This window comes from Suricata suricatta, chromosome 2, assembly GCF_006229205.1.
Source record: "Suricata suricatta isolate VVHF042 chromosome 2, meerkat_22Aug2017_6uvM2_HiC, whole genome shotgun sequence".
Lineage (NCBI taxonomy): Eukaryota > Metazoa > Chordata > Mammalia > Carnivora > Herpestidae > Suricata > Suricata suricatta.
Window position 1 is genome coordinate 148,770,357 of NC_043701.1, and position 23,078 is coordinate 148,793,434.

Here is a 23,078-nt window from a genome sequence, read left to right on the forward strand (position 1 = left end):
AAGTGTAAACAACCCAAATGTCCTCAACAGATGAACAGATAAACACAATGTGACATATCCATATAACGGAATCCTAGTCAACCACGAAAACGAGTCACATGAGGATACATGTTACAACATGGATGAACGCTGAAAACATCATGTTAAGTGAACAAAGCAAGTAGAAAGGCCACATACTATATGATTTCATTTATATGAAATGATTAGAATGGGAGTATCTATAAAGACAGAAAGTAGATTAGTGGTTGGTTTGGGTGGGGGCGGGGTGGTAACTGCTAATGGGTACCAGGTTCTTTGTAGGGGATGATGAAAATGTTGGGAACTGGGATTGTGATGAATCTGATTTTGAATATACTAAAAACCATTTAATTGTGCACTTTAAATTGGTGAATCTTATGGTATGTGAATTATATCTCGATAAATATATCTTAAAAACTAAAAAAAGAAAAAAAACAAAAAAAGAAAAACTTCCCTTAGCGCTGATGGGAGACAGAGAGGACGTACTGAACGGTCCCCAGGGCAAGGCTCCTCATGACTGAGGGCCTACTGCGGCTCTCTGTTGAAGCTAGAGGGTGGTAGCTACACCCTTCTGAGGCTCAAGCACTGGGTTCTGGAGTGGCCTTGCTGCGGAGACATATGTTGATGGCATTTCCTCAGTGCTTCCTTACTTTGGGGCTTCCTAGAAGCACACTCACCCACAATGTGAGGTCCCCATGATGATGGGGACGTGCACTCACACCGACATGGGTGATGTGTGATCTGAACAGCACTCTCCCCATCTTTCTCAATTGAGTCATTGCACCAATCCTGAGAGAAAGCTTTTATTCTCATGTACTAGGAGGACTTAAGACCAGAGAGGTGAGGAAGGCTGGCCAAGGTGATCAGCATGTTAGCGGCAGAGCCAGTGATCCCAGATCAACGCTGTGGCTACTTCCAGCTGCTCTGCTCCACATCTATGAAATACCTGCTTCACTTTCTGCTGAGAAAGGGAATAGGACACGGTAGGGTCAGCCCCTCTGGTCTTTGTTTCTCTTCAGGGATAAGGGTCATTGTATCATCTTCACAGGGGATAGCCATGGATGAGAATGTGGTTGGAGAGTCTCAGGCTGAGAGTCAGATGGTGACACGTGGTATTCATCTGCTTCTTGGGAGGTGCCACTTTCTCTGGTCTGCTGACAGAGGTGAGGGCTCCAGCCTACTTCATGATCTCATCCCAGCTTTGCTGTTGTCTGGGACAGCGGTGAGAGTGTTTGAGAGCCTTACTTCGCCGAGCTAGGTGAGATCGTAGCTGTCCGCGTCTCTAATGCTGCATAGCCTTGCAGCCTCTCCCTTAACTGATGGTGGGTACCAGGAAGCCCAGATGTCACAGGATGGTACGCACACCGTGTCACCTGGAAACCCCAATGTGCAGCTTTCTCTAGGGCCCATGCCAAGCAATGCTCTTGCCCTTGGGTTTACAGAAGTGTTTATTAAATAAAGTCTGACAGTTCTGATATCTCACTTCGGGGTTTGCTTCTTGTGACCTGGGCATCCATTCCACTCTACTGGCTTGGGTTCTGAGAACAGAGCAGAGTTTTGAGTTTTCCAGAAGCCCGCCATGCCTGTGCTGTGAGGGTGTCTGTGCCCATCATGTTCCCCCTCCGCGTGTGACGGATGCAGGACCCCTGCCCCCTCTCCACGTGGGCTCCTTCTGTGTACGAGGGGCCTGCCCGGGACACCTGGCCCAGTAGGAACTGGGTGCCATCTCTGTCTACCAATACCCACGTTGTGTTCTTCACTCTCCCCCGTGGACCCTGGGATCCTGACGCTCTTCCTTCCAGCTAAGTAGCTCTGCTCCCTCCAGCATTGAGGGTTCATGGGAATCTATTTCTTTGTTTTTTCTCACTTGGTTTTACAGGACAACTGGGTTCATACAGGAAGAGGGCTCCTCATTTGGGCCACCTGTGGGATTTGGGCACCAAACCAATCATCTGCCTGGCTGTATTCCCACACGTTTGCAGTGTAACTACTAGAGGATGTCGAAGAGTGAAGAGCGGTCAGGAAGGAACACATGTTTCTTATCCAGAACCTAGAGCATGTGCTGGAAAGGTTGCAGTGGCCAACAATGTAACTTTTTTTTTTCAACTTGCCCATTAATTGAGCTTGCCTACCAGGAGTAATGTGTCTGCTGTTCCTTGCAACAATCCCGTGGACCAGAGGACACTTTTTAGAAACAAATACCATTTTGAAAATCTTGTAAGGACTATCTGATTCAAATTTCTTCGTTCATTCTAGGTTAACTGTCACTTCCACAGCGCAGTGGAAGAGAGCTAGCCTGCTCGCCCCCTTTCCTCCTACCACCCCCCTTTCCCTCTGGTTCCCTCCCTTACATTTTAAACAAATGCATATTCTGCCAACACGCACCTCTCTGTGCTGTGTCTCTGGGGCACCACCTCTGTGGTCCCTGCGTTCTGTAGGTACTGTGTCCTGTGCTGCTGTCTCCACTGCTAAAGTGTCATCGGCTTTCAGGACATTTTAGTTTACATCATCTACTTGGAATCTCGGGCAAGTTCATGTGGTGGGGAGGCAGGGAGTCCTCCATGATGCCTCTGGAATGAGCCTGACTCATCCGCCCTGGTTTTCCCTGAAGGGAGCACAGTGTGGCATTGTTTCCCTGGGTGGCTCTGTAACTCTGCCGCAGGGCCAGCCCCAGAGCATGCAGAGACTGCGGCCCACTGCTCAGGCTGCCCCCACCCGGCTGGGCCGGGCTGCAGCTTTGTCTTTCCAGCATATCCTGAGCCATCTCCTCTGGGGGTTGGGGTCTATGGCTACCTTCAACACCTTCCTTTGTGATGCTCACAAAGTAGCTCACGCATCCTTGGGCCTTCAGAGCTGGATTGCTGCATCCGAGAGGAGAGGGACAGTGAGGCCTTGTTGACTGCTGGGCCCCATGTCAGGAGTAAGAGAAGCTCATTGGCTTTGGGGGCTGAAGCAGCCTCATGTAAAGTGGGACTGATGGTCTCTTTTGGGGAAAGCGCAGGGATTTTCCTGGCACCCCCTGTCCAGGAAGGAGGAGCTTCTATTGGCTTGAAACTGCACGAGCTTCATTTATGCCTTGCCCAAGGCATCTCCAGGGTCTGCCATGCCAGGTGGCATGGTCCCAGAAGCCCAGCTCCTAGGGGGATGTCTGGTCACCCCTTGCAGCACTAACCTGTGAAGACCCCAAGCTCCCCAGGGTGGGGCCCTCAGATGTCAGGAAACACCAGGCAGGGCCATCAATCTACGCAGACCCCTTGCTGGGTGTCCCCTAGGCTGGAGTCAACAGCTCAGAACAGGTTGGCGTCTGTGAGAGAGGACAGGAAGACAGGGGCCTGCGGGGGAGGGATGATGGGAGTGGTGTCAGAGGTGGTCTCCTCTGGCTCGCTGTCCCCGTCATCCAGGTCTTCAGTGAGAGACGGGATGATTCTGACCGTACTGTCTTCAAAGTGCACCTGCTTCTTCTTGGCTAGGGAGTCCGTTGTCTCTAGGGTCAGCTCTGTCAGGGTTTCTGGGCACTGAAGGGCACTGGGCTTCTTCGTCCCCTTCAGGATGCTCTTCATGTGGATGAAGAGGGAGCCGGTCCCCTCCTTGAAGGCCCCGTGGAAGGTGTAGGTTTGCTCTGTGTCCCCAGAGCCGGTGGTGCTCACAGCACTGCCCGAGGGGTCCGTGTACTGCTCCGGGGGAGCGGGCGCCTCGGGCTTGGCTTTGCTCTTCTTCCGCTTGCTCAGCAGGAAGTAGGCCAGGCCAGTGATGATGAGCATGGAGCCTGGAAGGAATGTGGGAGGTCAGCATGTGGGATGTGTGCTGGGGGAGAGCCAGAGGCCATCCAAGCCCACTGTTCCAAAGGGCCATGGTGGCACACTCAGGCCCTCTGTGCTCCAGCCTGGATATCTGACTTGTTCTCATGCACCCACTTTAGATTCAGGGGGCAGGCCTGATGCCTGGCTGAGGGGCATTGGCAGGGCCACTGCTATGCTGGGGTCCTCACCCTCATAGTTAGCCAGGGGGTCCTTTTGCCTGAGGCCCCCTGCCTACTGACAGTCGACCCTGGTGCAGCCCGCCTGGCCTCTCATCCATGCTTGGCCTCCCTGTTAGGACAGCATGTCGAGCTGGACCTGCAATAGGTCTGCACTCTGTTTTGAATGCTGGGCTCCAGCTGCCAACTGGGGCTTCTTTCCATTCGCAAAAGTGGGGAGATGCTCCTTCCTCAGCTTCCTCAGTAAACACAGAGGAAAGAGCAAATCCTACTGGGTGGGGCTGGCCTAGCATGGGTCCCCCTCTTAGTTTCCCCCACCCCCAGGCTCCAGGCCAGTGGTCCCTCTGTCTCAGGCTGAAATGGCTCCTCTGGCCAGGAGACCCGCCCTGGCCAGAGGAAGCCTCCTGGTGTCTCTCGTTCTCCAAGGAGCCAGAGACTGTGGCTCGCTCTGGCCTCGGCAATGCTGAATCCTTCTCTGGAGTCCACTGAGGGCTGTGCAGAGTGGCCTTGAGATGCTATGACAGGTACATTAAAAGAAACCACAGGAAGGAAGAGGAGACTCTGCCTTTCAACTTTGTTTCCCTGGGTGGTTGGCTTCCTGGCATTTTAGGTGGGTCATGAGGAGGGGCATAGTTTCACAGCTAGGGAGGAAGGAAGAGAAGGGTACTAGAAGAAGAGGTCATGGACAAATCCCAGGAGAGGGAGCACTGAGTCCTGGTTTCTGATCACAGAAGCAGGGTCTGTGAGGTTGGAGGGGGAGATGATGAGGCTCTGAGGGTCTGCCACAGGTCTCATCATGGCATGCCTTCCAAACCAGCCTGAGGAGTTTGCACCTGAGTGGGTAGGTGCTGGGGAGACTGGGCTGGGTTTGTACACAGAAGTGACCCTCTCACACCCTTGGAAGGCTCAGATCACACATAGGCATTGGAGGAGAAGTCTCTGTGAGTGCAGCCTTGGGATACCTACATGAAGGGACATTCCTGCCACTTGACAGCATGAAGGAGGTCTGACACTTCCTCATCCCCATAATCTAGGCCAGAGAAGTCAATGGGGCCAGTGGGGGCCCCGGGAGCCAGTGTCAGTGAGGCCTGTGAGAAGGGGATTCAGCCCTTCCTGCTCCGAGCCCACCTGTGTGGGGGCTGCCCATCTCCACTGACTCCTGGAGGTCCTACCTGGGATGGTCACGTGCCAGACCAGGACAGGGTGGAGAAAGCAGGCCACAGACAGCAGCATGTATGCCAGGAACTTCTGGAAGCAGCCCAACCAGCGGGCTTTCTCCCTTGCTCTATAGGCCAGGGAATCTGGCCGGCACCTGGGGGGAGGGAGTCCAGGATTAGTAGGGGACAAGAAACAACCCAGCAAAGCCCCCAGCAACACGTGAGGCTATTGGAGGCTGGGGTTGGGTCCTTCTCTTCCCATGTTCTCTTTAGTGGCCTCTGGCGAACACTCCTCAGGGGCTGGTGTCCTCACCATGGGTTCCACAGTTAGGGGTCTTGCCTGAGTTCCTCCAGAGGGTCCACAATTTTTCTGAAAGGCCCTGCCTTTCTATCAAGGGGGTAAGGAGCCAAATGATATCAGGACTCAGCCAAGACAGTGGGAAGGAGAGTAAGAGATCCAGGGGCCCACTGGGAGGTCCCCATGTAGTGGAGTGGAAAAGGCACACAGTAGGGGAGGCAGCCTGCTGGGACAGTTGTGTTGACTCTGCACTGCACAAGCTGCCTGGCCTCCTTCGTGAACAGGCTGGAATCAGTTATATCTTGCTCATGGAGTGTCGCCTAGGCATAAGATGGCATCAGCCTGGAGGAGCTTCTTTTGAAACTGGCACACAAGGACCACACATGGGCCTGCCAGAGGCCTGATGCTGAGCAGTTTTCCTCAGAGGTGTTGCTTCCAGGTCTCAAAGGAGGAAAGGGCTTGCCTTTAGGTCTATCTCCTTCATCTTCTGAATTGGTCTGGAGCAGGGCTCTGCACAACTGAATTCTATCCAGGCAAATTTTGGGGCAGTGGCCAGGGCTGGAAGATTATATGCTGGTCCAGAGCACAGCGATCTGCCAAACGCTACGGCCATGGCTCATTGGTGCCTTCTGGTGGACGTTCTTTTGTGACCAAACCCTGGCTTAGAGAGGAAGCTGTCTAGAGCAGGGTGAAATGCCCCTTCAGATTCAGGGTTCTCCTCTCCCCTACCCACACTTTGTCCCAGATAAGTTGCAAAGATCTCTTGGCACTAACATTCATCAGAATAAAGGAAGCCTGTTGTCTCAGGGCTGGTGACCTTGGGTAGCAGCTGATAGCTTTGCAAGGTACTGGGACGGCTGGACTTGAGGCCTGGCTCTTTCCCTGACTACCTAGAGACCCAACCGTTTGGGTTTTGAGAGCTGCGGTCCAGGGACAGCCCTTGGCCATGCCGATGACAGGTTCTACCAACTGAGCACGGCTGGACAGCAGGTATGGGTTCTGTGGCCATGTGGCTTCCCGAGATCCTTGCAGCCTCTGACCCGTCCCTGGGTCCCAGCAGAAATAACAGCCAGCTCTCAAATCTAGCTCTGCTTACTCCAAACTCATCTGGCCTTCCCCAGGGTCCTCACCCTTCTGTGGATGCCTTGGATGGCAGGTGCAGTATAGTCTGTTCTTGGAGGTGAGGGAAGACTCTGCAGGGGATTCTGGGTGGGAACAGACCCTCAGTGAATGCTTCACTCTACTTCCCTGATCAGGAGCAGGGAAAAGGAGACCATTGAGTCCTGCGGGCCTGATGTCATGTCTAGGCAGGGCTGGCCGCACTGTGGGGAGGGAAGCCATCCACAGCAGCTTCAGAAGCAGGACATCCCCGGGACTGTGGCCTCACAGGTGGGGGGACCAGGGGAGCCTGGGGCTGGGAGGTGGTGGAGGGGCTGCTCGGGAGGCTACTTACTGGAAGCAGAGGGTCAGCATCTGAGCCACAAAGTAGGAGCCTTCACACACGGAGATGACAGCACCTATAAACCTGTGAAGGAGACAGGTAAGGGAAGTCTGGTGTTGTTTGATGTGCCCTTGGGTCTCCCATATCCTGTTTGCTCACGGCATCTGGGCTCCTGGCCACGCACAGCCAACAGACTGACCAGGGGTCTCCCGATCTAATGCTGCCACCCAGCCAACATCTGCCAGGAGCTGGGCCTCAGTGGAGGGGTGGGGGCCAGGGCCCAGAGATGGGTGAGGGAGGACGGGCCAGCAGGGGAGGCCGCCTTGACGCAGGCCCCTGTGTGGACACTGGCAGGTGTGTCATTCTACCTACGGTCACTAGGATGACATACACTGCTTGCTTGCAGAGACATTAAGGCTGGATCTGCTCCAGACTCCTTCCCTTCTTCCTGTTTTCTCACTGTCCAGTCGGTCTCCAGGAGGGGCTGGTTGTATTCCTTACAGGGGTCACTCCCGTTCTCTCTGACCTCACTGGTCTGACCTGAGTTTGGGCACTACCCCCCTGACTTCTGCACTTGTCTCCCCTTTTCCGCCTCCCTGACTCCCTGCTTCCCCTCCCCCCTCCTGCTCCTCCACTCTGTCACTACTGGGCTGTCCCGAGGGCTCCTTCTGACACCTGAAAGTGATGGTATTCCTCTCAATCCAGAATGATTCAAAAGTTCTTCGTGCTCCAAGTGTGGTCCAGGGGCCTCGCACTCAGAATCTTCTGGGGAATATGTAAAATTATAGATTCCTGGGTCAGCCTCAGGCTTTATATATTAGAATCTTTGGGAATGAAACTTACATGTTTTTTTGGAGGGTCCTACTGACCTCTACCATCGAAATTTCCTAGCATGCCTTTAAAGTCTTACATGAACTTCCATAGTCCTCCGACTACACAGGAATCTACTAGGTGCCACCGGGCCTTTGCATAGGCTGATCCCTCATGGAAGGACACCTCCCCACACCCCACCGCCTCACCTTGCCTCTTTATGTTTGTTTGGTGACCTCTTGCTTCTCCCTGTTTTACTGTGTGCCTGATCTACCAGTCTGGGAGTTCTCTTTGGCATTTTCCTATCTAATTCTTCCATGCAGCCCAGGCCCACTCTGGGGAAAGCTTACTGCTAAGTGCTCCATGGACATCACTGGACTGAAAGGATGAGAGGAGATACTGCCTTGCAGGGCAAAGTGGTTGGCGGGGGCAGTATCCTCAGGGTCCTGGGCATTGCCCCTGCTACTGATCAGCTGTATGCCTCTAGGCAAGGGGTTTGTCCTTTCCGCACATTAGGATCCTCATCTGTGAACTGAGGGTAATTACACTGCTTCAATAAATAACACTGTTATAACAACTGAATGAACTGATGTTTTTAAAGCCCTTCAAACGTGGGCTATTGCGCCCATTGTATAAATGTTTGCTTCCTCTCTCCATGAGAGAGAAATTAATTTAGTAATTAATCCCTATTATCTCCTACTCTCTCTATGTCTCCCAGTATCTTCCTGACTCTTACTCCTTAGCTTTTAAATTGAATAACTAACATTTAGATAATGATCACTAAGTGCCAGCTATGTTCTAAGGGCTGTAAAATATCAATGCATTTAGCTTTTGTAACAATATTATTGTTGAAGCACTGTAATTACCCTCAGCATACAGCTAAGGGCCTCGAGGCACAGAGGGGTCAAGATCCTTGCTGTGGTCACACAGCAGATAGTTAGAGGGACAAGATTTGAACCCTGCACTCAGACTCCAGAGCCTGCATTCCTAACAAGCACACCGAGGCATGTGCTTTGTAAAACAAGCATCATTGCCTTTTTCTATATCCTGGGATGGGGGCAAAGAAGAAACTGAGGCTTGGGCAATAAAGTGACTCACCAGTTGTCCTGTCTGGTGCTACAGAGGCTGTGCCTCTTGAGGCCAGGGGAGTCTCCTTACTCCAGTGAGGCAGTGAACCAAGGCGAGAGCTCTGCTGTGGTAGCAACATCCTACAAACCAAGGCCTCTGCCCAGGGCGCCACACCAGCCGCGCAGACCCTCAGCCAGTGGAGTGGCTGCTGTATGTGGGTGAGTGTGAGGGAGGCCGTGAGGGGCCTCACAGGAAGGAGGAAGATGGGAGAGGAAGCAGGTGTAGAGAGAAGGAGAGAACAAGAAAAAGCCAACAGCAGCTCAGTCCCTCCTGGAGGGTGCTGGGGGCTTCTGCCCCTACTGGGTCCCAGGGACACAGGGGAGGGAGTGACAGTCCTGAGGGAACACAGAGGCAGGAGTCTGAGATCTGCAAGGGAGCCTGCCTGTGTGCAAGGGAGGACGGCAGAGGGAGAAAGTAGAGGGAGGCGGACATTTAGATGGCCTTGAGGGATGGGTGGCTGTGAGCTCAGGAAGGCAGTGGCTGCTCGTCCAGTGGGGTGTAGAGCAGGGCACGGTGTAGCCAGTTCACAGTGAGGGGCGGGGGACCTGAGGCTGGAATAATGTCTTCGAGGACTGGCCACAGGGAGACCAGATGGGCATAGCATCTTCTCTGAAAAGGGACAGAGCAGTCAAGAAGCAGAAAGCAGTTTGCATTAACTGGCTATGGACCTGACCTGTTACAGCAGGATGATAACCCTGCCTCTTACTTGAAGTGATGGTGTGGGTGAGGGAGGCAACCGTGCAGAGAGGGGAAGGCCGGGCCTGCTGCTGGATTCAGGAGACAGCCCTGGGCAGTGCACAGCGGTGGGGACAGGCTCAGTAAGACATGAAGGGCGTTCAGAGAGAGGAGAAGTCACTTTCAAGCAGCAGGGGGCTCCAGACTTGGGGCAGGCTTCCCAGGGCAGAATGCCAGGAAGGAATGTCAGGCTTTGGGAATATCAAGGTGGGTGGGAAGGCACCCTGGGTGCTCACTGTGGTGAACAAGCTTAGAGGTGAGTTTGAGAAAGAATCAGAAGCTCTTGGGGTGTAAGCTGAGTGACAAGAAATAAAATGGAAGCCAGGAAATGGCAGAGGAGGGTGGTTGGGAGACCCTGGCAGGTGCTGAAGGTTCTGGAAGAGCCCTGTGTTTATAGGTGGCTAATTTTGTGGTGGTGTGGATGTGGGCTGGAAGGGTGGAAGCTGGTTGGGAGATGGTGGGTGTGACCCATCTAGCAAATTGAAGAGCTGCCCTGGGCAGTGATGAGGGTGGATGCAGATGGTGAGGAGAGGGAGGAGCGGAGGAGGCGGCCTGGCCACCTCGCTGGCCAACCATGGCCAGGAAGCACAGGCTCCTGTGTCCCTCAGGATGGGGCTGCTGGGAAGCTGGTTGGTTACAGCTGGCAGGGACCCAAGGCTTTCATCCCTCTCTGGGTCACCACTGCACAGTGATCTCCTTCCCGCCAGGAGGCATTCACGGAGGCAGCTGACTAGGGAAGGATTCTGAGGAGCTAAAGGGACCCAGGCCTGAGTCTGCGCCCCATTGCAGATGATATGATGCAGTCGGATGATGTGACCTGAGCTGCTTACTCCCTCTGAACTTTCTAACCTGAAAAACTAAGACAGTGTGCCCTTCTATGGTGCTGTCAGAGTTAAAGAACATAATGTATATAAAACTTTTTTTTTATGCATGCCATGTAGAAGGGCTCAAATATATAGTCTCTTGAGCTGATTCCTCTCTCTCTAAAACAAGAGCTCAGTTAGTGTTTGCTGAATAAAGAAATGATTGGAAAGATAGATGGCGGCAGGCTGGCTCGCTGGCTGAATGGATGGATGGATGGATGGGTTGTTGGATGGATGGATGGATGGGTTGTTGGATGGATGGATGGATGGGTTGTTGGATGGATGGATGGATGGAAGAATGGATTGGAGGAGAGGTGTGTAGGTGGGTGAATGGAAAGAGAATTGTTTGATTTATGGGATTGTCTGCCCAAAGCAGAGAATATCCTAGAAGCCCCCTCTACTTCTACCACCTATGGGATATGATAGAGTTAGCATGGGAAAGGGGTGGGCTCTGATCAGTGTCAGTCTGCAGAGACAGATTCGAGGTGTGCCAGGGCAGAAAGTGTAGGCAGGGAAGGCACGTGCACGCATACTCACAGCAAATAGAAAGCCAGGCTTTTGAACCGTCCCTGGAGGAAGGTCTCAGTGCCCACGCCGATCAACACTAAGAGGGGAAGAGGAGAGGGGAGAGTGGGCCTAGGTGCTCCAGCCACACTGCAGCCCTGTGGAAGGTTCCTTGGCTGTGGATTGAGACTTCTCCCTGGGGACGAGGAGCCAGGGTGGGCTTTTCTCCACATGGCACAGGGACTGGTGGCTGGGAAAATGCAGGAGAACAAGGAACCTTCTGGAATGGTCTCTGGAAGCCAGAGGAGTTTCAGGCAGAACCTCAGCAGTGCCCCCATAGCACAGATGCCTGTCCTCTGACCATATGGGTCGTGCCCCCATCCATCCCTTAGTGCCTCCAGAGACACTTCACATTGACTGGCCACCAGCCCCTCTGCCTCATGGCTGCCTTCCAGGTGGCATGGCCTCAAGGGCCCTCACTGTCCTGCAGGCCATACCCGTGTATGCCGGTGTCTAGGTCCGTGCTTGGTGGTGGAACCTCCCCAACCCCTGTCCCCTTGCCTAGATCACTGTTCTAGCTATTTCTGTGACCTTGTTTTCACTGCTGCTTTGGTGACTATATCACACAGTCCTGGTTCCTTGCTTTGGCCCCTGTGCTGGTTAAGCCCCTGAGGGTTTGCTCGGCCACAGAAAGCTGATCGGCCACATCCCTCCTCCCACCTTTTCTTGGCAGTTGGTATTTGTGCTCAAACACCTGACCTTCCATTTGTGCAGAGTGAAGTTCATCTTGGACCAGCCTTTTCAGACTTGCTGGCTCCAGGCTGTCCCCTCACGGGGATTCCCTTGCTCTCACCGCTTCACTCAATGAGCTGTGGCTCAGACCCCATTCGCTCGCTGATGGAAACATTCCACAGACAGTGCTGAGGGGTCCTGAAACCTTCCTCCAGGGCCGCATGGCCCACTAACCAGAATTCTTTCTGGTCCTAATTGATTACACTGCATCCTCTATTTCTCTCTGGGCTCAGATGACACACCCTGCTATTGGCCGATTGTGGCTTCACCTTGTCAGCATCCCAGAAAATCAAAGATGGCAAGGCTAGGCTGTCATGTTTGGTGACGGTCCATGGGTGGCCCTTCATCTCTGCTGTTCAGGAGGCTGGTTCCCTTGATGACTCCTCTCCTCCCTGGCAGAAATGTTGTGAACGTCCATCCCCGGTGTCCTGAGCCCTCTGTCCACTGGAGGAATGCCTCCTACTGAAGACTGAAGAGCAGTGCAGAGCACCGTCCCTCCCCCATGGGAGGCTGGACGTGGAAGTACTTTGGGGAGCAGGGCACAGAGTGCTTCAATCTAGCAAGGGAAGGGTGGTGCCTAAGGATTCTTAGTGACGGAGGGCCCCTGTGCTCCTCTGGGCTTGGCCCGGAGCTGTGGAGGGCACTGTACCCTCTCCAGGTTCTGGATGTTCACTGGCTTGTACCAGGAGAGGGGCCAGGGAGCTGGTCAGCCACACACATATCCAGATCGTCGGCATAACCTGCAGAGCACTTAGTGCTTTATGCACGGTGGTCTGCTCATCTTGGCCCCTCCCAGCAGCCCTGAGACACAGGGAGACATATACTTCCTGCTCAGGCTGCCATCTTGTATAGTTCTCCCAAGGACTCATGTCAGAGAGTAAAGGACCTGCAGACCAAACGTGAGTCTCTAGCTCCAGGTGGTTTTCATTGTGTGTGTGTGTGATATGTGTGTGATGTGTGCCTGTGTGTGTGATGTGTATGGGTGTGTGCTATGTGTGTATATTATGTGTGCATGTGTGTGTATATGTGTGTGCTATGTGTGTGATGGGTGTGTGCTATGTGTGTGCTGTGTGTGCATGTGTGATGCATGCATGCATATGGCATGTGCATGTGTATATGAGCTGTGTGCATGTGTGATGTCACATGTGTGTATTTTGTGTGTGATGTGGTGTGTACTGCAGGCAAATGCCCATTGTCTATTTATTTTTCACTATGTATCTTGTCCTTTTCTCAGCACTTATCATTTATTAACTTTTCAAGTTATCACAACAGTGCTCTGTGAAGGTACTATTGTTACTCTCATTTTATAGAAAGGAAACTGAGGCACAGAGAGTGTAAGCAAAACCCACCTAACGATCAAGGTCATTTCCTCACATCTGCCGGTTAATAGCTGAGTCATGCAGTCCCTTGGAGCCTCAGCTTCCTCATCATCCGTCTTGCACATAATGGTTATAAGGATTCAGGAAGCTCACTGATGCCGAGCACATCACAGTTGCTCAGTCACTTGTAAACTTTCATAAGCTTTGTGGCGAGTGACCAGCAGGTGGCAGGAAAGGGTCTTGGAAACTCAGCCCTTTTCCCTGAATTGTTAGGCCTGTGGAGAGGTATTTTGATGGCTTTTGATGGAAAAAAAGGTCAACAGTCAAAGGGGCATTCGAGGAATGTTGTAGAGGCAGCACTGGTCTGCAGTTAAAAAACCAAATCAATGGAACAGCAGAGAAAAGAGAGAGTTGGGTTGGAATCCCCATTTTGTGTGTGACCTTGTGTAACCCCTGGGGTCACTACTTAGCACAGAGGGGGCCACGGGCAGCCAATGTGGACTGAGGCCAGAGGGTGGATCTTTAAATATCAGTCCCTACATGATGGGTGGGGAGGGCCTTGCATGTTTTGGAAAGGCTGAGCAACATGTTCAGATTGGCTTTTCAGAAAGCATCCTGGCCACAGGTGGGTGATATTTGGCAGAGATTAAGCAGCAGACACAATGTGATGACCGAGAGACAGGGCCATGGTCCAGCCATTCCTGGCCTTCCCATCTCCCAGCACCTCTGGTTTTGGCTCCTGCTGGTGGGCCCAGGTGACCTTGTTCCCCCGTTTAATACTAGGGTGCCTGTAGGCATAGGAGCCCAGGGGGAGAGGGCTGGTTCTTTTGGGGGGCTCAGACAAGGAGGCTTCCCAGGCATGGAGAAGGGCATGCCTTGTCACTTCATCTGCGTTTTTGTTTTGTCCTGGGTAGTGGAAGGCAGAGTGTGGGACCAGAGGGCATCGGGGTTTGGAGGCTCTTTGGACATGACTGCCCAGCTGCATCTAAGGCCAATCCCACCACATGCCTCACATTCCAGTAGGCTCCTATGTGCATCTTGTTTAGTTTACGCAACATCCCTCATGTTATTTATGGAAGAATCCTAGTGAGTATTTTGGACATGCCGCACCTGCCCAGGGCAGCCAGAATCAGGACTGATTCCCAGGGGCTCCAAGAACCCCCAGCAGAGGAAGGACTCTGGTGACAATGGTGCTGGTGGGGAGGACATTTCCTGGGGGCCTTCATGCATAATGGGGGTGTCACATGGATGAGAGACTCATTGTCATGGGCAGTGGACCACTGTGTCCCCCAAAACCAGCTGTGAATGGATTTTGCTAATAATGTCTACCACAGAATGAGTCAGGAAACCCCCGCCTCACTGCCTCAATGACCTGTCTAGTGTCTAAGCTCTGAGTGAGTGTGACTATAGCCGTGTGCCCCTCACTTCAGGCCTCTGGAAAGGGGCCCTAACCTGAGCAGAGTTGTCTTCTGAAGGTCAGAAGTAGCCACAGCCAAATCTCCTTGCCAGGGCAGTTCCACCCAGCACCCCAAGAGCAGTCTTCATAGACCAGGGTCCAAAGTCCCCAGCGGTCAGCCTACACCCGCATTTATGGCACATCCTCTGTGCCAGGCCTGGGCGAAAGCACAGGGATGCAAAGGAAATATACCCTGGCACTTGGGCAGACTGTCGTGGGTCCAGGAAATGGAGAGCAGAGGAGGGTGGGAAGAGGTCACAGCACCCTGGGAGCAGGATGAGGGTGGCTCCATTCTGTCTGGGAGTCAAGGACGGTCCTGCAGAGAAGGAAGGCAAGGTGATGCCAGCAGCGTGGAGCAGCATGAGTAAGAGCCTGGAACTGCCGTGGCTGTGGTTCTGGGTCCAGAAAAGGGGCAGGGCCTTGTCTCTGGGCTTCTCTGTGCAGTTCCTGGGACCAGGTAAGATCATGAGTTCCACACTGGGACAGTGACAGTGTGGCTTCCTGGGCCCACACCCTCCAATCTTCTTGCACTTTGAAGCTTCTTCCTGCTTCTCCAAGGGAGTCAAGTCCATTGAGAAAGCTGTGCCTTGTGGTGCTGGGAAAACCCTTATCCTCGCAGGCTGGGTGGGGACTGGCCTAGCTTCTTCAAGAACTTACTCTTCTCCCTAGCTAGCACTTATCTCCTCAAGGTCTCCCGGGCCTCTGAAGGTCATACCAGATGCCATGACTAAAGTAAGTGAGCCAGGGATGGTCCTGTGAAGATGTTCCCCCACACTCCCAGACACCTGATCAGCTAATTGCTGGGCTCTATGGCAGAGAAGGAGAATGGACGCCCAGGTACTTTACACAGTTAGGTAACAGAGATACCCCCAAATTTAGCAATGTAACTTGGGGTTTCTTTGTTACAGTAGGATGTGTTACACCTCCCATCAAGAGGTGGAGTCTAACCCTCCTCCCCTTGAATATGGGCTAGCAGTAGTGACTCACTTGTGCAGTAGAATGAAGTAGAAGTATAGTTCAAGGACTTACACTGCTAATTCACAAAGAGCTTCCACCCAGGCCTCTTAAAATGTTTGTCCTGGGGGCAGCCATCCCCGTGTAAGATGTCTGATGCTCCTGAAGCCACCCTGTGTGAGGAGGCCATGTAAAGGGAATGCCAGAGAAAGAGACAGACAGACAGACGCACAGCCAGCCCTAGCTGGCTCAGCCCTCTCCACCAGGCAAGTTTCCGTGAGGAATTTTCCGTGGACATCCCAGCCCCACCAGGTACCAAGGGGAGAAGAATGGATGAGTTAACCCAACAGTCAGACCCAAGGCTCCAGACATTCAGCCCCAGAGGAGCTGCTCCAGCTACCCCACCATCGTGTGGCAGAGATGAGTCGTCTCCATCGTCTCTGCCTGAATTCCTGAGCCACAACATTTTGAGCGTAATGAAATGGTTGTAGCCTTAAGTGACCAAGTTTTGGAGTGGTTTTATTATGCAGCCACAGAACTGGAAAAGCAGCTTATCCTATCTTCTTAACTACCTGAGAATTTTGGCCCAGAAGTCCCTGTGTCTGGTCTGGTCTATAGTCTGATTCTCTGGGGGGAGTGTGCCCCCAAGGCCACTTACGCCTCTGGCCCTTCTCACTGGTCCTCAGCGTGGTTGTGAGGTCCTGCAACAATGGTCCACCTTAGTTTGGGCTGAGCCTGGGAGATGCAGTTCCTTAGGAGTGGGGGTGGTGTCCACAGAATCCTACTTGGTGGGATCATATCTGAGGATTTCATGCAAGGTCTGTGAGGTTCTGCCTCTTTCCAAGCAGTTCCTTTCTGCAGATTCATTTTACAAAGGTTCCCAGTGGAAAAAGCGAGGAAAGCAAAAATTGAGAGCCTTCTATTGCGGGAGACTGCTGTGACTTGTATCCAGTACTGGCCCCAGACAGTCACATCAGCTACTGTCATGGAAGATACACTCCCCTACCCGCGCTGTTCTCACTGAACTGTGCTGGGAACACACTGTCTCTGGGAGGCATCGCAGTTCCACGGGACCTAGATACAGGACTCCAAGACTGTTTTGACTGAGGGTCTGGAGTTTCCTGAATGTTTTTCCAGGGGACTAGTTTTCAGAACAGGGGTACTTCAGAAGCCAAGAAATGAGCGTGATGTGTGGCCTCTAATTGGAAGGAGTGGTGTTAGGTGAAAAATGGATCTGGTGTGTGAGAAGTGGTTTGGCCCCCCTGTCTCCTACGCGTCTGTCTTCCCAGGACTGCACAGGTGGTTACCTGCTCTCTCCCAGGCCTCCTGTCAGCCCCGTGGATGAGAATGGATACAGTTCTTGCTTGGTGGAATTGGCCCTAGGAACCCTGCCAGGTTTTCAGATTTAGGCAGGGCTGTCTATAAGATACAGAGAAGTTATGGCATCCAACAAAGATAGGACTCATGTGAGGTGAGCACAAAATTTAAAGAGGTGCTCATTCTAAATTTAAGAAGGCGCTCCCTCTAAATGTAAAAAGGCGCATCCTAAATTTAAAGAGGTGCTCAACCTAAATTTAAGTAGGTGCTCACTCCCAGGGCCATGCAGGGGCAGCACTGGCCCTTTGGTGACCATGGGAATGGGTGCCGCCAGCCCTGGCATGCAGAGATGCACCTGGTCCAGGGTTTGGGAGGCTCTAGCTACTCCTGGAATCTGGCCTGTACTCCTGGTCCCGCTTCCTCCTTACAAGGCAGCCTGGCTGGTGTGTCTGCAACTCTGCCTCCACCAGCCTCTAGTTCAGTGTGAAATGGGCAATCTATATCAACAATTCACTCCAACAAGTGACCCTGAGGCCTTTCCCCAGAGCTGGGCATGGAGACAGAGGAGCGGACAGTTTGACAATGGAAACAAATACCATACATGTTCCCAGAATCAGGGATTCATGATAATTAGCTGTAAGAAAAACTTGCCCCTAAGAACAGCCTTCATCTCTAGATGTGTTGTTGTTGTTTGGTGCTGTAGGTGGGAAGGTGGGATGGGCAGAGCTGCCACATAACTACTTTTATACCACCACCATCTGGCCCATTGACTCCTTCCAACACTCCCTGTTACCTGTCCCTCAGGGGCCTGTTACCTCCTGTCCCAGACCAACAGAACCACATTAGGAGCCCTCCCTCCAGTATAATCTGTCTCACCCCTCCTGCACCGCCCTTCAGGGGAGGCATCTTACTTGGTGCTAGTTAGAGCCAGCTCTTCCTCCCCAAGCATTTGTGGACAAGCCTGACCTCCTCATCTTGTCCCCTTCCCTCTAGCCTTTGTCCCTCCTGTCTGGGCTGAGGCACAGTATTTTCTTCTCCCAGAGGCCAGGGCTTTCTTCTGAGTTGCCTTCCTGAGTGGTTTGCTCTAGTTCAGGTTAGCAGGGATCAGAGGTTCTGGGTCAAGAGCCTGTGGTGCACCACTTTTGGAGGGTCCTTCTGGGTGTCTTGACGTGCTGGTCTCAGAGCCGGGGGTGGGTTGGGGGGATGGAAGCTGTGAGGGTACTCGGCTGTAGCAGAGAGAACATGAAGGTTGATCAGGAAAGCAGAGTCCTGGCTTCTCAAGCATATCATAACCTTCTGGTCTGCTTCTTCCTCTTCCGGAAAATAGGAGTAATAAAAGCATGCATAAATGGCTATGAATGTTCAATCTTAGTAAATTATAGAGTGTTGTGCAAATGTAGACGATGGCTCAGAGAATTATCAGGAGAGGCAGGTTGTTCCTGCCTCAGAGAGGCAAGCACTCCCGAGGGGGAGGAGAGGGTTTATTCTCATCCTTTCCTTCCATTAATACACAGTTTTATTGTGGCTAAAGAGCTCTTCTCTACACACTGATGTTGTTCATTGATTTTTCTGACCTAGGTCCCTTCTGCAGGCCTGATCGGGATATCAGTAGTCCAACGCCCCATCCATTTCAACATCTCTTGTGTCATGTCCTCTGTGTGACCTGTTAGGGATACCAAGGGCTTAGGGCCAGTGTGCTCATGGGGATGTGGTCTATCCATGGTGCTGACTGCTGAGGTGCTATCTTGGTGGCCTCTGGCCTTGTGCTGCTTTTGTCTCAGGACGGACCTCATGGTTGGCTGTAGGTTGTCTGTTCTGACTCCATCGCTGGCTTGAGGTTTGATATCCGTCTTACATTCAGTGCAGTGCCCTGGTGGCAACAGAGGTCACTAGAGGTCGCATTACCTGGCTTTTCGTCCCAGGCAGTGATCTTGGTTCTGGATGTGTGGGGAGGAGGTTGAGAATGTCATATTCACTGCTGCTGAGGGAAGCCTCGTAACTCGCCATGTCATAATTATTGATTCTCTTCATCCTCAAGTAAGGTGTAGCTCCTACTGGTCCTGGGATACGTGCGGACATCTCAGGTAAGATGTACCCGCGGATGACAATGGCTGGGGATGGTTTAGGTTCTGGAAGAGTCACAGCTCATTGTAGAAGTAAAAGCTAGATTTTCACCATTTCTAAGAACATGAAGATGTTGGAACCAGTTGCTAAGAATCCACTGAGAGAAGGAGGTAGCTGCTGTTGGCTTCTTAACCCAGGAGAAGCTTTGGCAGAGTCTAAGCCTAACAGGGAGGTTAACCTGCATGTTGAGAGACATTCAGCTGACACATATGGGCCAGGGTTCAGAGACACTGTGAGAAAAGGCCAAGATTTTATAGTAGAAAGTTCTAGATATTCTATTAGAAGAGATTTTAGAGTATAGTGTGGCAGTCAGAACTCCTAACACCTCTCACAGGCCTGTTAGGGGAGAATTTCCTGGAGGCAAGAGATTGCCTTTAGATTTTCTAAACTAGATTCTTTTAACGTGAGTTGTAGACCAAAGGTGACCAGCCAGGAGGTCTACTTTGCTTGGCCTTGTAGAAGTCCTGTGGTAGATTGCAATAATGCCCCCTCTGTGCCCACGCCCTTTGTTATGTGACTCTGCAGTCCCCCGCACTAAAGTGAAGTCTGATTCCTCAGGCCCTTGAGTCTGGGCTCAGAAATGTGACTTGCTTTGTGCAAGAGAAGGTAATCAGACATCATGCAAGCAATGATGTGAACTGGGTTTGTGAACTGGACCTGCTCTCTCCTGCCTCTGCCATTATCATGCACAGCTACCTGAGCCAACCTGCGGGGGCACGAGGGATGCAGAAAGCAGAGTGGCCCTTCTATCATTGCAGTACTACACGCCCACCCTTCCCTCTGTCCCCAGACAACCACTGACCTGCTTTCTGTCATTAGAGATTAGTTTGCATTTTTTTAGAAGTTTATAAAAATGAAATCATACAGTATGTACTCTTTTTTGGCTGTCTCCTTTCATTCAGTATAATTATTTTGACATTTATCCATGTGGAAGCACATATCAGTCTTACGCCTTTCTATTGCTTTTTTAAACATTTATTTATTTTGAGAGAGAGTGCACATGAGTGGTGGGAGGGGGAGAGAGAGAGGGAGAGAGAGAATCTCAAGCAGGCTCCATGTTGTCTGTTCAGAGCTCACTGTAGGACTCAATCCCACAAACCATGAGATCATGACCTGAGCCAAAATCAAGAGTCAGATTCTTAACTGACTGAGCCACCCAGGTGCCCCTATGCCTTTCTGTTGCTAAGCAGTATGAATGCACTTTGTCTAGTTTATAACTCATCTGTTGATGGGCATTTGGGTTGTCTCTAGCTTCTGTCTATTACAAATAAAGATGCTATGAACATCCACGTATAATCTTTTTGTGGACATAAGCTTTTTTTTTTTTCCTTTTGGGTATAAATAGCTATGAATGAAACAGTTGGATCATATGGTAGGTATATGTTTACCTTTTAAAGAAATCACCAAATCGTTCCCAAAATGAGTGTACCATTTTACATCCCCATCAATAGCGTATGAGGGTTCCACATTCTTGCCAACATTCAGCACTTGGTATGGTAACTCTCCTTACTTTAACCCATTCTAATGCTATGTAGTGGTATCTCATTGTAGTTTTGATTTGCATTTCCTTAATGACTAATGATGTAGAACAGTTTTTCATGGGCCTATTGACTGTCATATATTTTATTAACTTGCTTTTTCATTCTCTTAACATTATATTTTGAAAAGTGAGGTTTTTAATTGTCATAGCATGCAATTTATCAATTTTTAATGGATTGAACTTTTGATATTATAAATAAAAAATATCTGCTTAACTCATTACCTAGGGTTTATCCTGTAATATAAAAGTGTTTTAGTATTAGGGGTGCTTGGGTGGCTTGGCTGGTTAAGCATCTCACTTTGGCTCAGGTCATGGTCCTGCTGTTCCTGGGTTTCTGCATCGGATTTGACTCTGTGCTGACAATGTGGAGTCTGCTAGGGATTCTCTCTCTTCCTCTCTCTCTCTCTGCCTCTCCCCCACTCACATACTCTCTCTAAAAAATAAATAAACATTAAAAAAATAAAAGTTTTATAGTTTTAGGTTTCACATTTAAGTCTATAATATATAGTCTTTTTTGGGGTATAATACAAGGTATAGATAGACATTCAGTTTTTGGTAAATGGATGGTCAATTGTTCAGTACCATTTGTTGAAAAAGTTATTCTTTCTACACTCAATTGTCTCTGTACTTTTGTTGAAACTCTGTTGTTTATAAATGTATAGGTCTATTTCTGGACTGTATTCTGTTCCATTAACCTATTTGTCTTTCTTTGTGTCAATACTGCATTGTTTTGACTTCTGCAGACTTACAATAAGTCTTTAAATCAGGTAGTGTTAATGTTCTAACTTGTTCTTTGTTTACAACATTTTTTGGGGGCTATATTAGGACCTTTGCATTTGCATGTGAATTTTAGAAGCAGCCTTCAAGTTTTGGAAAAAACTGTTGGATTTTGACTGAGATTTTGACATCTGAGCAATGTTGTTTTCTGACCCATGAGCAGGATAGATTTCTCTATTTATTTAGGTCTTGTTTTCTACCTCCTAGCATTTTTTTTTAGTTTCCAGTGTATAGGTTTTTATTTATACTTTCTGGGTCAGATTTCTTCTGAAGTACTTCATATTTTTGATGTTATATATATTGTATTTAAAATTTTTCATTTTCTAATTTTTTTGTTGCTGGTATATAGAAATATGATTGGTTATTGTATATTAATTTTGTTTTATGCAACCTTTCTAAACCCTTTATTAGTTCTGGTAGTTTTTCTGATAGATTCCATCAGATTTTGCATAGATGATCATGGTCATCTGTGAATAATAAGTTTTCTTCTTCCTTGCCAACCTGTATGCATTTTACTTCTTTTTCTTGCCTTATCATACTGGTTATAATCTATAGTACAATATTGGCTCAGATGGTGAGAGTGGATATCCTTGTCTTGTTACTAATCTTAGGAGATCATTTGAATTTGTACTTGTAAGTAGCAGTAAGGTTCTTGGTGGATGCTCTTTTTAGACTGAGAAAGTTTTCTTCTACTCACAGTCTGATGATAGGTTTTTGTCATGAAAGAACACTAAATTCTGTCAAATGCTTTCTCTGTATAAGCTTTCTTTTTTAGTTTGTTAATATGGTCAGTTATATTAATTGATTTTGGATAAATTCCACCTGTGTATGATATGCTATCCTCTTGACATATACATTTTTTGATTTGTTAAACCATTGTTTGGACTTCCACATCTATGTTTTGAGAGATATTTGTCTGTAGTTTTCTCAAGATGTTTTGTCTGGTTTTCGTATTAGAGCATTGCTAGTTTACAGAATGAGTTGAAAAGTATTCCTTCCTTTTCAGACTTCTGGTAACATTGTGTAGAATAGATGCTATTATTTTTTCAATGTTGTAGAGTTCACCTGTGCAGCCATCTAGGCTGATATGCCACTTTTGGGGGATGACATTGTTTATAGCTCTGCAGGTTCACTGATACTATTGAGGATATCTATCATCTCTAGCACAGAATAGCATTCCTATAAGGACCTCCAGGGGAAATTTCTTTTAGGTCCTGATTTCAGGTCAAGGTATTTGCCCACGGTATTTACTTCTTATTCTTTCTCACATTAAAAAAGAATGCATCTGCTCACCCTTCTGTATGGCAGCTTTCCTGGTGCCGGAAAGCAATGGCCTTACCTCCAGACACTCTCTATCCATGCCACACAGGCCATGTTTCTTTATCTGAACTTCACCTGGCCTCTGACAGTCTAAGAAGTCTTGTGGAGGGGATACCCACGGAAGGCTCTTCCTCCTCAACATCTGCCACTTTTATCGAAGAACAATCTCTTTTGACAACAGCCCTCTTTAGATGGTCGTTCAGAACTAAGGACAATTTTAAGAGAATTGTTAGCCCATAAAAAGTAAAATGAGGCTACCATCGTTCTTCTGATTTGATCACCACATGTGGTATAGAAATGACCAATTTCCTGTGGGCTGATCTTAATGACTCAACCTCACATTGTGAAGGAAAATGTTATTCAGTAAAAGACTTTCACATTCTAACTCCCTCCTCTCTTTGTAGCCTCAAGGGTCATAGATTGCCTTATTCCTTTCCTCTGGTCTTTCTTTTTTTTCCATCCTACAGGAAGAGCCCATCACTTAGGCTCTACCATCCCTGTGTTCTACACATTCCTCTAAAATTAACCAGCCTTGGTTGAAAATATATG

The 23,078-nt window shown here is 50.0% G+C and overlaps 1 protein-coding gene across 6 annotated transcripts in view; it reads right to left on the reverse strand.

Annotated features, from left to right (window-relative positions):
- Window positions 1–805: 805 nt before the first annotated feature.
- Window positions 806–23,078, reverse strand: part of TMEM72 (transmembrane protein 72) — a 32,399-nt gene continuing 10,126 nt past the window's right edge. For 4 of the 6 annotated variants that reach the window (XM_029932159.1, XM_029932158.1, XM_029932160.1 and 1 more), the window contains exons 3-6: window positions 10,964–11,030; window positions 6,903–6,974; window positions 5,167–5,306; window positions 806–3,784 (exon numbers count right to left, since the gene is read on the reverse strand). In XM_029932159.1, the coding sequence (XP_029788019.1) occupies window positions 3,306–3,784; window positions 5,167–5,306; window positions 6,903–6,974; window positions 10,964–11,030 (758 nt within the window). In that variant the 3' untranslated portion in view covers window positions 806–3,305. Of the gene's footprint in view, window positions 3,785–5,166; window positions 5,307–6,902; window positions 6,975–7,565; window positions 7,603–8,798; window positions 8,833–10,963; window positions 11,031–23,078 lie in introns of those variants that run through there. The other 2 variants (XM_029932161.1, XM_029932162.1) reach the window with 2 other exon arrangements.